This window comes from Pantherophis guttatus, chromosome 2 (assembly GCF_059756535.1).
Source record: "Pantherophis guttatus breed Tessera chromosome 2, ASM5975653v1, whole genome shotgun sequence".
Lineage (NCBI taxonomy): Eukaryota > Metazoa > Chordata > Lepidosauria > Squamata > Colubridae > Pantherophis > Pantherophis guttatus.
The window spans coordinates 139,635,511-139,650,062 of NC_142064.1; the positions used below are offsets into that span (position 1 = coordinate 139,635,511).

The following is a 14,552-nucleotide window of genomic DNA, read 5'->3' on the forward strand; positions in this document are numbered from 1 at the left end:
CCGTGCATGCCTTAAGCTCTGCACCAAGAAGAAACCAAGGCCACGGCATGTGTTCCCAAATGCCTTTGTGCCTTTTTCAGATGCTTCTGTGCAACAGAGGCAACAAGATTCTTCTTCCCACCTACCCCAGTGCTTAACTGGAACATATCTGTGTATTTCTTCCACAGGCTCTGTGCTTTTGATCCCAATTCTGTCTCCAGGCCCCTTGTTTCTTTAAAGCTATTGATTTCACTGGACCAAGACCAAGCCTATTGGTATGTTCACATTAATGACAGCTCTAGCTGAGTAGCAGGGAAGAAGATGCAGTTAATCAAGTGCTCTCAAGGCTCTTGAGCAGTGTTTTCCTTCCACTAAATTGCTGACTCTTGCTGCATACATCTTCTATAGCAAAGGACACAGTCACCTCCTGTGGGGGAGCTCTCCTTCCCCCGGCAGTAAAACTGTCTTAGCCAGCTACCTGAAGCGACAAAACAGCATTTTTCACTACTAGACAGAGAATTCAACAGGGACTAGCTGCTCCGTTTTTAGAAGTCTGTTGGCACGTCAGGGGAGAGGAATCCTTTACAAGTGCTAGTAATACACAGTGTATCAAGAAATGGGTTGCTGATCAAGGGCTGACTTTCTTGTCTGAATAAAAAGATATTGGCATTGCTTGCACGGGAAAAAAAAAGAGAGAGAGAGAGAATGCAGTCATAGAATGAAATCCCCTCATTGGCCCAATTAATATTGCTTCTTTGCTGGTTGCAAGCTGAATTTCTTCTTAGTGAAGGGTATTTTTGCGTCTGTCTATTTTTGTTTTTCTGGGAAGATCTGCTGTTAAGACGGATGGAGAGCTGAGAGGCACTTTTCTGGATTTCATTTGCAACTGACTGTATGACTAGACCTCACTTAAAAGGTGTTACTAGTGCTAGAGCAAACAATATCTTTTTCCTCCCGACTGAGCCAGGACAAACATAAAGAGTGTCTGGTGAACCAAATCCTGAGTGGAAACTCAGGAGTACCTTCTCACACCATAGGCTTACCTGATGTATACTTTCAATGTAAAGCAACTGCTGCACTGTGCAATGTGACAAGACCATTTGTGCTTAGTATATGAAATCTGGAATAAGTCCCGATCAGGAAAACCAGAGCTGGCCACAGTTCCACACAGCAAACCCTTGGAGGAAACCCTGCCCTTAAAATGAACACGGAGAGACTTTTATAACACCATCATAGTAGTATCGTCAGTTATTTCTTAGTCCTGCATCTCGCCACTTGCAAATACCACTTCACGATACCTGCTGGACATGTTAAGTGCGGACTGGGCTTTGCTCGTTTCCCGACGGTGCGGATTTGGCTTTTGATTTTTGTTGGCGAAGTGGGTGGGGGGGCGGGAGGGGGGGGGAGATCGAGGCGAGAAGGAACTTTGGCTTTAATTCAGGGGAAAAGGAAATGTTGATTGATGGGAAAGAGTAAGGGGAGCCTCTGACAACACGCGCGCCGCACACTCACGCAGCATCGCTGTCGCCGCCGACGCGCACACAGCCACCCTGCAATCTCAGCCCCGGCACCTCTACGGCTCCGAGTCGCTCTCCTCCTCTTCTTCCTCCTCCTCTTCCTCCTCCCGCACAGGCGTGCGCGCACACACAGGGACACACATACACACACACACACATGCGCCGCCGCCGCCGCCGCTACCCGGCGCTCTCTCGCAAGACTCCGGGGTAGCGCAGCCGGGCCCTGCCGCCCTCGCCTCGGACGCAGTGACTCCCCGCAGATCCTGCTGCCTCGCTGCCAGGCGCGATCGTCTCCCGCCGCCCGCTCGCCCCCTCCCCTCCCCGCCCCACAGCAACGGCCTCTCTCGCCACGCCACCGGGGAGCCTCCATGTGTTTGGGGGAGAGGCAGCTGCCGCCGCCGCCGCCGCCGCCGCAGCCGCCGCTGGTCGCTGAGCCTCTCCGCCGGCTGCTTTCCGGCGATCGCCGCTCCTCTTGGATTCCCGAGCGCGAAGGCGAGGCCAGAAGCAGCAGCAGCAGCAGCAGCAGCATCGGCGGGCAAAGGATTCCCGCCGCCATCCCCCGCCCTCCAGCGGCAGGTGCCGCCTCAGCCGGGCAGCCTTCGCGCTCGCTTCTCCAGCCGCGTCTCCGCGCCTGCCTGCCGCCTTGCCTTCCCCGGCAACCCCAAACCGCTGAGCCGGCGAACCGCTGCCGCTGCCGCCGTCGCCGCCGCCGCCGCCGCTGAGCACTGACGGCCGGCTGCCACCACCGCCGCCGCCGGCCTTGCTTTCAGGTTTGGCTTGCTGGGTATGTTGGGGGTGGGGGCGGGGTGGGGAGAAGAAGGGGGAGGATCCCTCCGGCCCGGGTTAAAAGTGCAGCGGAGGATGGAGGCTGGCTGGAAGAGGACAGGGAGGAGAGGAGAACGCCTGCCAGCGAATCTCCTCCAGGCAAGCTCCAGCTGGGGAAGGGAAGGGAAGGGAAGGGGCGCTGGGCTTAGATCTTTCCCAATTGGGGATAATGGCCAAGCTGGCCAGAGACGCATCCTGAGCGCTTGTCTCCTTTCCATCTAGTGCGGCTTCCTCCCCCGTCCCCCCCACCGGTCGCCCTGCTCCGGCTCTGACCATGATGGACCTGAAGGTGGACGATGAGGAGGTGGAAAATGGGCAGCCGGTCAGCATCCAGGCATTTGCCAGCAGTTCCACCCTGCACGGCCTGTCCCACATCGTCTCCTACGAGCGCCTGTCAATCAAACGCATCTTCTGGACCGTGTGTTTCCTGGGCTCCTTGGCCGTGCTGGTCTTCGTCTGCAATGAGAGGATCCACTACTACTTTTGCTACCCTCACGTCACCAAGCTGGACGAGGTGGCTGCCAGCCACATGACCTTCCCGGCCATCACCTTCTGCAACCTCAACGAGTTTCGCTTCAGCCGGGTGACCAAGAATGATCTGTACCACGCTGGGGAGCTCCTCGCCCTGCTTAATAGCAGGTGGGTCAAAGGATGGGGAGCGGGAAACACTCCACCCAACCCCCATGCCCTGCGAGTGGGCAAAGCCAGAGGTCCCGAAGCATCTCTGGGATGGCGTGCAACAGTTGGCGTACTTGTGGCCCACTACAGGAGGTGGTGTGTGCATTTATGTGTGTGTTGGGATGTATTTGAACTGGGCACTGAAGTGTGCAACATGTATATTTTCATACTGTGATCTGACACACATTTGAGAGCGTTTCTGCGTGACAAGCTATTTAGCACTGGCAGAATGGCAAACTGTTTCTGTATTGTTGTCAAAAAAACTGCATGGCTTGTGTCTATAAAGTCAGCAGGAGTAGAGTCCCAAGTTGAGGGAGACTTTATATGCTTGGTCACTGACCTGGGTCTCGTATGGCTTTGGAGATGGTTTGTGTCTGTGTTATACAGACAGCTGACCTTTTCCCAGGCTATATGCTCCTTTGATTCCCACAGCAACAATCCTGTAAGGTAGGAAGGACTGAAATTGTGACTGCTTCAAGTCACCCAGTGAGTTTCTAGGGTGATGTGCTCCCGTGCTGTGGATTGAACCACAAGTATTTCTTGTACAACTGGTTGTATTTTTGACACAAGGCAGCTAATGTAGTCTGCTGCTTGAACTCCCCTGTTTTCAGATTCTTGGAGGCGAGATCTGTAACCAGTCACGAATCAGCCTGAGAGGGTAAATCAGAGTTTGGGCGTCCTGGATATCAGCTGCAGAGGAGCAACAGGGGGAGCCCCGTCTGAGAGGAAACTGAGCCCTTGGAAGCTGAGGCTGCTCACTGCTATGTTTTCTATGGGCTACAAAAAACAGCTCCTGAGTCAGGATTCCAAGAGGCCCCCTAAAAAACCCCCAATTTCATCTTTCTCATCTCAGCATTTTACTGCCCTCTACTGGAGAGAATTGCAATTCCCCAGCATATAAAAGTAACCTCTCCTTTGAACTGAGCTTGGCTCCTATGAATTAACATATCCGTGTTTTTTTTCTTGGCAACCATACAAAAGTGGTTGGCTAGTGTTTTCATCCAGGATTTGTTTTGAGTTCCCAGTCTAGACTATAGTCTTGGGATTACCGTGCAGTCTCCCATCTGGGACTAACCAGGTTTTTAGGTAATACCTGAATTGATATTGGTCAATTTGATTAGGCCAGCACAGCCAGGTGCTTCCATGTAACTTGGTTCAGTTGTATTCCTAAAAACAGAAGGAGAGGATGAGATTTTCTGTCAATTCATTTTTATAGATTTTAACTCAGGATGGTATGAAATTTAAATGGAGGGAATAGCAGAGCTAGTGCTTCGAACCTCATGTTACAAAACTTGCTACTGGGATGTGATCTGTTTTAAATGGTATATGCAGGACTTTTCACGATTAAGAGGCTGGAGCAGAATTTTGTTTTCTCACTGCATCCGATATCAGAATGATTTTTCTCCATTCTTTCTTCTGTTGAAGTCCATGGTTCAATCAGTTCTTGGAATTATATTTTATCTGAGTAATTTTATTTGCTTGAATGAGAAATATTTCGCTACAGAACCAGACTTGCCTGGAGTAACTGATCCCCACTGCCTATCTTGCTACCTGCTCTCTACCCAAAAGAAGTAGACAAATATGAGTATAGTACTGAATCATGGGGGAGGAGGGAAAGCTAATTTTACAGAATGTCCCTTTTTCTTTCTTTCTTTTAAGAGCTATTCTTTGGCCAAAATGCCACTATTTCATAGACCATAACAAACCGTCCTTTATTTCAGAACATAAAAAAACCCAAAAAAGAACTAGTTGGATTGGACAAAAAATTCCAACCCCATTTCTAGTAGCTGCCAGCCAGATGGTAGTGGAAAATTTAAAAATCTAAAAACAGACGTTAAAAACAATCGGCCTCTCTTCCAGCCCTGCCTTTCCTTATGAGGTGTGGTGGTATATTGCCACTGACCAAGGAGGCTTTGTTTAGCTGTCAGGGCTCAGAGCTCAGGGTAGACAGCTCCTCCATGCCTTCGCCTCTACCTCTTTTTAAAGCTGCCCAATTTAATGGTCATTAATTTTGTCAGGATTGGTTTTGTAAGTTAAAATGTGGCATTTTAATGAAAAACCTGCTGCCCTGAGTTAAGCCAATGCTCCATCTAATCAATTGGGTTTCATACAAATGAAGAGAGACAGCTTGGTGTAATATTTAAGGCTCCAGCTTAGAAACCAGGAAACTATAAGTTCCAGTACCACCTTCAACATGAAAGCCAGCTGGGTTATTTGGGGCCAGTCATAACTTTCTCAGCTCAGCTCTCCTTACAGGGTTGTTGTGGAGAAAATAGGAGGAGGAAGGAAGGAGTATTAGGTATGTTCGCTGCCATGAGTTACTTATAAAGTAATAAAGGTGGGATAAGAAAAATATAATAAATAAGTAAATAAAAATAAAAGTGGCCAAATCGGGGAACCGTCAGCTAAGCATGTTCCTGGCAGTTTATTCTGAATCTCTCTTGTGTGGGTGGAATCCAAAATTTAGGGCAGACTTGGTAGCCTGTCTTTGCTCCTTGTAAGCAGTATGGCTTGGATTTCTTGCTACCTGCTTCCCTAAAATTATATGTGTGTGTGTGTGTGTGTGTCTCTCTGTGTGTGTGTGTATGTTCTTTTCCACATCTGTAATTTGGGAAAAAGAGAAGAAAAAGGGGTGGCATAGGCAGCTTGCATGTAAGTATATGCAGCAGTCCAATCCATGGCACTGATCTAATGTGGTTCTCTATGTGCAAAATATGCCATCTGCTAATACATCAGGGTTTTTAGAACTCTCGTAGATAATAACTGTATATGTGTTGGTTGTGGGTGGCGGCATAGAAGTCTTACAGTTTCCTATTCTTGGTTCTCATGACAGAAGGAGCCTTGCACAAAGCCAAGAATGGGACGTCTGAGGGGCTTCAAAATTGCACTTCCTGCACTTCCACCCCACAAGATTAGCGATAAACTGTTCTCCTTTTCCCATTGTTATACTACCCAGGGGGGAAGGGGGGAGGGAAGGGTTTGGGATCTGGATTGTTGCATACAGTTTTGCATATTTATGGAAAATAACCAACCTATGCATAACCCTGGTAGATTTACTTATCCCAAGAATCAAATTTACTGGTTTCTGGACGGAGAATATGTTTTTAATTTATTCTTTAATTTTGCCAGCCGAGCAATGTTTAGGGTTGGCCATAGGTTTCTCTGAAAGTTATGGAACTTTTCACATCCGAAAAATGTGCCAGCCAGATACTTATTCCTTTAAGTGCCAAGAAGCTAATTGGCTACTAGTTGACATTAGTCCCACAGCACCGGCCAGGTTTTCTCAATCTGGGGCCATCCAAATAGAACGGGATGACGCCTTCCAGACTTCACCAGTCAGAGTTTAAATGCATCTAGAAATCATTAGATAGAAATGTCAATCAAGTAATACCAGTGAATCCATCCTATATAATTGACTGTTACAGAACTCCATGGAGTGGTGGCATTCTGCCCATCTCTGGAGAGCCAGGGAAAACCTCCAGGCTGCCCCTCTATGCCCAGCAACCTGTTTATTTCCTTCAGAAATCTGCTTAAATGCCTGATACTTTATTTATAACCCTTATTGATTCCTTTTGCAAATAGAAAGCAGTTTAGACATGCAGAAATCAACGTATCAAAGACACAATCAAAAGCGTTCCAGGGATCGTGCTAGCCTAAGTCATCCAAAAGCGAATAAAATGTTGTACTTGCAAATGTTACAGGCCAGTGTTTCTGGCCACTAAATAGTTATAGCATCCCAATCTGTCCCCTTCTTCATATAAACATGATCTGCATGGGAGTCCTTGAAAATGTCCTACCAATTCTGTGTTATCAAAAGGAGCCAGTAAACGAGAATATATGTAGCTCAGGGTTGAACTATGGAGTCCTTGGTATACTCTTGAGTTTGTTTGTTTGCTTGCTTGATTACAGACCTTTCAGTACCTGGCTAGCTAACATCATCAGTGCTACTAAGTTTGGGGTTTGCACCCTGTTTATATGCAGTAGCTTGCCCTGCCACTGTGGTACAGTTTTCTCAAGAAGGACCTTAAGCTGCAGGCCGTACTAGAAGCACTGATAACCAGAAAAATCACCATTACACATTTGTGTACGTTGGAAATTTAGGGACTGACATTATTTCAGGTTTCACCAGCGTACTTTGCAATTCTAATTGATTCTAATAGCCTGTTTTGCTGAACAGGTGCAGACAACCTGGGCAACATCCAAATTGTGCATTTGCAACCTAGCTTCTTCAGGGCCTTCACTGAACCTTTGCAATTTTTCCAAGCATTTCCACCATTCTTTTCTAGTCCTTAGCTTTAAACTCCTAGCTTTAAATCAAAATGAGATTCAGGGAATTAAAGGTGTTCTCAAGAAACACCATTCAAGTGCCAGATTTTTAGCATTTTGATGGCTGTCCTAGTAGGAGAACAGAGAGCATTCCTGTAAGGTAGGAAAGCAACCCGCGCAGCCTGAGGTCTGCCACAACCCTTTTGGCCTTCTGCAAGGGCATTAATCCCAGGCTGTGCCGGCTGACTTGGGGTCCTGATGGAAGCGTTCTGTGCTGGAGGTGGCTGGTGGACTCATAGGGAAGAGACCATCACTATACCATTCTTGTTTGTGGTCTTTCTGGTTTTGGACCTACGTAATTTTATTAAGTATAATATTTATTATTTTAATTGTAAGCTGCCCAGAGTACCATTGTAGAGTGAGATGGGCAGCATATAAATTCAATAAATAAACTGCAACATCCAAACTGTTGTGGCTGAGAGTTGAGTTTGGAGAGCTTAAAAGAAGGAATTAGGTGCCTTGAGCCTTGCAAAACACACCCATTAACTGCCCCAGATGCTTCGCTGTATGCCTTCCCACCACCACCACATCTCTTGACTTCTGCCACATTTGGAACGTGGCTTTTGACACTATTTAGTGCAGGCTAGAGCTCATGCTATCATTGCAAAGGATGATCCTCATCCACCAGGCAGGCTAATGAAGAAGCAGGCTGGGTTGAAACATTAAAGCTGGCACATCCTGTGCCCCAGGGAGATAGGAAGTATTGAAACCACTTCTTCGATTCCCCAAAGAGACATGACTTGACTGCTGTTAATGAAGCGGACACGATGTGTATTGGTATTAAATATCCACAGGCTGTGAAGGGGTAAATGCATAACACAAGTGTGTGCAAGGCTATGCCTAAACATTTTGACTGTCTCTTTCCAGAATATAAACTCCGTACATTGACACCCTCACTGTTTCACATGCACTCCCCTCTTTATGACAAGAGTTGTCATAAAATCAAGGGAACAGCCGATATCTGCCTTCCCCCCCCCCCCGCTTTTTTTTTTTTTGTAGTGTGTAGCTGTCATGCAGGAAAACAACATCTTGGTTGCTAATGTAAAATGTGTTATGCCTTTGGAGAGTAGAAAAGCTGCCTCAGTGGCAAGTGGCTGCTTCTTTTCCTTTTTTAGGAGTAATTATATAATCTGAAAATGCCTGGTTAGTCTTGCAAGGAGTGAAGAACAGTTGCTTATCTTCAGAGAAGAGTCTCAGTGTTAGGTTTTAATTACACTGTGTGCTTTCACTGCTGGAACTGAGAAGTCCCAGGTGTATCTCCAGCATCCATCTGACCATCCCACCCGTCTTACAGATGCTTTGCCCAGGAGCATCTGAGGTTTCAGGCGCTTTCTCTGTGAATTGAACCAACCCAACCCAACCGATAGGGAGACCCAAACACAACCTCTGTGATAGTGCTCTGGATTTTCCCCCCCTCAGGTACGAGATTCCGGACACCCAAATGGCTGATGAGAAACAGCTGGAGATCCTGCAGGAGAAGGCAAATTTCCGCAACTTCAAGCCCAAACCTTTTAACATGCGGGAGTTCTCAGACCGAGCTGGCCATGATATCCAGGAAATGCTGCTCTCCTGCTTCTTCCGTGGGGAGCCGTGTGGCCCCGCTGACTTCAAAGTGGTGAGTGTCTGGCTTCTTGTTTCTCTGAAGATTGTGAGGCAGGGAGTAAATGTTACATTTGGGTCATGTTGGGTATCCACAGAGAGAAGAACCTATGTTGTGCATCATTGTGGAGAAAAGAGGAGGCAGTGTGCTGTATTGACTTGTTGTGACAATGCAGATGGGCTTATTTCTTTATTGTTGCGTACATAGATTTATAGACTGCTACAGCACACTGACTTGAAGTGTTTTACAAGAACAGGCAGAATTTAAAAAAAACATAACGATTTTTTTAAAAGAGCAAACAACCAACCTCAGCCCACATTATATAAAAGCTGCGATCAGACAGAATAAAATGGAACAAAAAAAAAAACCAAACAGAAAATAGAAGATCAACCCAACCTAGTGCCCAAATTCCTCTTGAAAAAAAGGCTAATAGTCTACTGAAACCCCCAATAATTTGGGTATGAAACGGACCTCAAGGGATAAGCACAATTTGGGGCTATTCCCCAAAAAAGAGGCCTGTTGCTCACTTTTGGGATGGAGATCCTATGCATCCTCTTGTGAGAAGACCTCACAAGATGGGCATTTTACAGAGGAGATGGACCTAAAGGTAAGCAGGCGCTGGGCCTTTTAAAAGAGCTTTATAGATTTATACTAGCTATTTGAATTTTGACCCAGAAACCTACTGGCAACCAGAGCAGTGACAATTGCACAGGTGTTATGCTGTAGGAATAGCACACCTCCAGCAACAGCAGGACTGTCACAATCTGAATCATGTTCAAAAGCAATCTCATGTAGTGTGCCTTACAGCAGTCTGATTGCAAGGCAACAAGAGCATGACTCCCTGTCCTAAGGACTTCTTCATTGAAAAAGGACTGCAACTGTTGAAGTTGTGCAAAAGTTCCCATGGTCATGGTCTCCCTCCACTGTTCAAGCAGGAGTTGTGAGCACCTTGACTTGCAGATCTGGTCTTTTAAGGAGAGTGTGGTCCTTTTAGACCTGATCTAAGAACTGGGGAAAGACTGTTTATCTAGAAACAGCACTTCCATCTTATTCTGATTCAGATTGGTTTTTGTTGTTGTTGCTATTGCTCCATCCAGTTCCTCACAACTTTTAGGAACAAACCAAGAACTTCCACTTTATCTCCAGCCTTCCCTGGGATATGTAATTGAATATAATCAGCACATAAAGGATAGCTCACTCCAACTGATGGATTTATGTAGACATTAAATAACCTCAGAGCGAGAACCGAACTTTATGGTAGCCACACATCATAATATGTACAAAGGAATCATAGAATCATAGGCCTGGAAGGGACCTTGGAGGTCTTCTAATCCAACTTCTTGCTCAAGGCAGGAGTCTTATACCATCCCAGACAAATAGTTCTCTGGTCTATTTTTGAAAACCTCCTCTGATGGACAGCCAGGAGACCAGCCTGGGAAAATTTCACTGTTGGAAATTTTTTCCTTAATTCTAGGTTGTATCTCTGTTTGAAAAGCTTCCATCCATTCTTGTCCTGCCCTCTGGTGTTGTAGAGAATAAGGCAATCCCTTCCTCTTTGTGATAGCCCCTGAAGTATTAGAAGACAGTTATCATGTCCCCCCCAGGCCTTCTCTTTGATAGGCTAGATCAGTGATGGCGAATCTTTTCAGCACTGTGCCGAAAAGGTTGCGTGGAAATGTTGCGTGCGCACACAAACTCATCAGGGCCACACTCCAGAAAAGCTGAATTTCCAGGTTCTAGCGCACATGTGTGCCTGATGATCAGCTGACCAACACACATGCGCATGCTGGTTTTTGGCACTGCCACATGGGCAAAGGGATTGCGTTCTGGAAAAGCCAAACTTCTAGGATCTGGTACGCATGTGCACCCGACAATCAGCTGGCCAAGGTGCATATGCAGACCTGTTTTCGGCATTGTCACACATGCGAAGAACAGCTGATCGTTGCACGTGCATGCACGCCAGAAACCTGGAAGACAAATAGCCAAGGTCACGCGTGCCAGGCATCATGGCTGCCACTTTGGACACGCATGCCATAAATTCGCCATCACGGGGCTAGACATACTCAGGTTCCTCAACTGTTCATCATGTGAGATAGCCTCCAGACCCTTTATCATCTTTGTTGCTCTTCTGTGCACACTTTCTAGGATCTCAACATCTTTTTTGTATCATGGTGACCAGATCTGGTTACAGTATTCCAAGTATGGTCTCACCAGTGCAATTTAAAATGGTACTATCGCTTCTCATTGTTTTGACATTATCCCTCTGTTGATGCAGCCTAAAATTGCATTGATATTTGGGGGGGGGGGGGGGGGCAGTTGCAATGGTGGTCCACTAGGACACCTAAAAATCGCTCTCATACTTACTATTATTGAGCCAAGCACCACCTGTTCTGCACCTGTGCATTTGATTTTTCCTGCCTAAGTGCAGGACCTTACTTTTCTCACCACTGAACTGCATCTTGTTGGACAGGGCCCACTGCTCAAGTCTGTCAAGATCGTTCTGGATCTTGAGACTATCTTCAAAAAGTATTAGCTATACCCCCCCAGCTTGGTGTTGTCTGCCAATTTAATGAGTTCAACTATAAGTTCAACAAGCTCAACTATTCCTCCCTTCCAACTACCAATTGGAACTGCCCTCTTAGGGAGGATCAGGATCACCATAAAATGATGCCCTCAGCCTCACAAACAGTGCAAAATACGATAGTCAGTATTATTCAATGCCACCAAAATTCTCAATTGGACCAGATGTGCACTCCCTTCTTGTGGATCCTGATGACAGTCATTCACTGGAATGACCCATGCCGAAATCTGAGGTGAGGGATCTAGATAATTCATTTTATTTAGGATATGTGACGACTGAAGCCACACTATCTTCTTCAAAAATCTCCCCCTAACGAGAAGGTAAGAAAATGGACAAAAGTTGTCGAAAATTGCTGTTGGAGAGATCCTTTGCTAGGAGGGGCGCACCACTGCCTCCATCAAGTCAAATAGTTGTACCCCTTTCAGTAAAGAGGCATTTTTTCCCTTTCCAAAATGAAGTTTCTGGGTTCAATGCACAATGATGGGTCTTAAGCTACCCTATCCACTTCCTTAGACTATGAGTTCAAAAGAATCCAGGATGATTTCTCAAGATGTAACCTCGCTAATCTTGCTGTACTGAAATCCAATAGCATCCAATATAGAGAATAAGAGCGATATTATCAACAAGGACTTAAAAGCATATCACAGCAGCCTGCAAGAAAAACTTCCCACCTGCTCCTCAGCAGAAGGCTGTGGATAAGCTTGTATAAGGCACTGGACGAGAATCTGTTCTTAACACTTCCATGTTCAGTTGCATTCACTCTTCATTTCCATAATATTGGTCTAGGCATCTCTTCTGACCCTTCAGCTTCTGGAAACCCTTGATTATCCAAGAAGCAGGATCAGTGACTACAGAGAGGCCACATGGGAGCAGTCTTGTCCAACACCTTTCCTGTCTCTGAGTTCCAGAATTCAAAAAAGCGTGTGACAGAACTTTCTACCTAGTCCCTGGGAAAAATCTCCTAAGCATCATTAGAAAACCCATAGGGTCCATCAGGCCACCCTAATTGGTTCCACAAGAACATAATCCACATATCGGCCATATAATAACCTGACCTGATTATCTTGTCTTCCAACGTCCAAACACATCTCATCTGCTCTAAGGTCAACACCAGAACTAATATGTGACTGCCTAGAAATCATCTGGGACAAAGGCATAGTTACCATGGAGGACGTGCCATGCTAGTCCTGTCTAAATCCCACACTCAGGGCATCGTGAAACACCCCCACCTCATTTCTAATAGCTTTGGGACTCCCATACCAACCTGGCAGTGAGATCTAATTTTTCAGACAGGGTTGCTGCTGAGTAGCAGAATGGTCAGTACACACCAGCAGTCATAGTTTGACTCTGTGGCCCAATTTCAACTTTCAGGCATTCATACCTGGTTATCTATAAAGCAGCATATCTGCCTTGCTGGTACAGTGGTCTAAGCACCCTGTTATTAACACAGCTGCCTGCAATTTACTGCTGGTTCGAATCTCTCCAAGGCTCAAGGTTGACTCAGCCTTCCATCCTTTCTAAGGTAGGTGAAATGAGGACCCAGTTTGTGGGGGCAATAAGCTGACTTTGTATAAATATACAGAAGTATGAAGGCTATTGCTTAACGCATTGTAAGCCGCCCTGAGTCTCCGGAGAAGGGCGGCATATAAATCAAATTTAAAAAAAAAATCTAATCACAATTAAGGTGTCACAAAACATCCCCCCCCCCAACCTTGGAGTTGGGGCTGCTGAAATAGAGAAGGGTAAATCTTGCCATGGTGATATCCATGTCTGTGTCCAACTGTGCTTCGTTTCAATGATGCCTGGCAGGTCTGCACACTCATCTACCACCAGGTTTTGGATGAATGTGGCCTTAACCACCCAGAAATGTGACATTCAACAGCAATAGCCTGAGGCCACCTTCCAGACCCAGAAAGGAGGCAGATAGTTTAGAAGCAGGAACTTTCAACAAAATGAGTCTCCTTTCTCCTGGAAGGGCCAGACTCTTGGATCCAGCCATACCCCCTACATTGCTATATGTTGTTGCTCAACATCAGCATTTTCTGAGATTTCATAGATCCCTCCTAAACTGTCCCAAACTTTTTTCATATCCTATACTCCCATATCACAACTCAGTGGGGCAACAGTCTGAAACATCACTCATACTATCCTGTTTAGAATCTTAATAAATGCATGATGAGTTCCCTAATATCTAGATGTGTCCTCTGGCAACTTGAAAGCTTTCAGAAACTTGATATCCTCCTTAATGTTTGCTTCCAATTTTGTGCCATCGTGGGTTCACTGCAGGCAGAGGTGGGTTTCAGCAGGTTCTGACCAGTTCTGGAGAACCGGTAGCGGAAAATTTGAGTAGTTCAGAGAACCAGTAGTAAAAATTCTAACTGGCCTCGCCCCCATCTATTCTCTGCCTCCCAAGTCCCAGCTGATTGGGAGGAAATGGGGATTTTGCAGTAATCTTCCCCTGGAGTGGGGTGGAAATGGAGATTTTACAGTATCCTTCCCCTGGAGTGGGGAGGGAATGGAGATTTTACAGTATCCTTTCCCTGCCATGCCCAACAAGCCACGCCCAACACGCCACGCCATGCTCAACAAGCCACGCCCACAGAACCGGTAGTAAAAAATTTTGAAACCCACCACTGACTGCAGGGTGACAGCAGGACCATGCAGGATAGCCACCTTAATTCCGTGCCTTCTGTCCAAGTTGATGACACCTAGTCTAGGTTTAGTTAACATCATTTGACATACATCGTTAAATGGTGAAATAATTGCCCACCTATTTAATCAATTTAAACAGTTGGTTAAAAAAAACAAAAACCACTGTGGAAAATATATGCAGGAATCAAAGAGAACTATTTTGAATAACTAATATATTTTGAGAATCAAAGATAACATGTCCAAAATACGAGTTCCTATGAAGCAACAGTTGGTGACATTTTATACACTGGAGATGAGTTTCCTAAAGTTTCCTGAGGGTAGAACAAGAAGCAATGGGTGGAAACTAATCAAGGAGGGAAGCAACCTAGAACTAAGGAGAAATTTCCTGATGGTT

General features: G+C 46.0%; 1 protein-coding gene across 1 annotated transcript in view; it reads left to right on the plus strand.

Annotated features, from left to right (window-relative positions):
- The first annotated feature begins 2,198 nt into the window (after positions 1-2,198).
- ASIC1 (acid sensing ion channel subunit 1) overlaps positions 2,199-14,552 on the plus strand; it is a 235,953-nt gene continuing 223,599 nt past the window's right edge. The window contains exons 1-3 of the mRNA XM_034412423.3: positions 2,199-2,266; positions 2,544-2,960; positions 8,745-8,940. Of these exons, the coding sequence (XP_034268314.2) occupies positions 2,596-2,960; positions 8,745-8,940 (561 nt within the window). The 5' untranslated portion in view covers positions 2,199-2,266; positions 2,544-2,595. The remainder of the gene's footprint in view (positions 2,267-2,543; positions 2,961-8,744; positions 8,941-14,552) is intronic.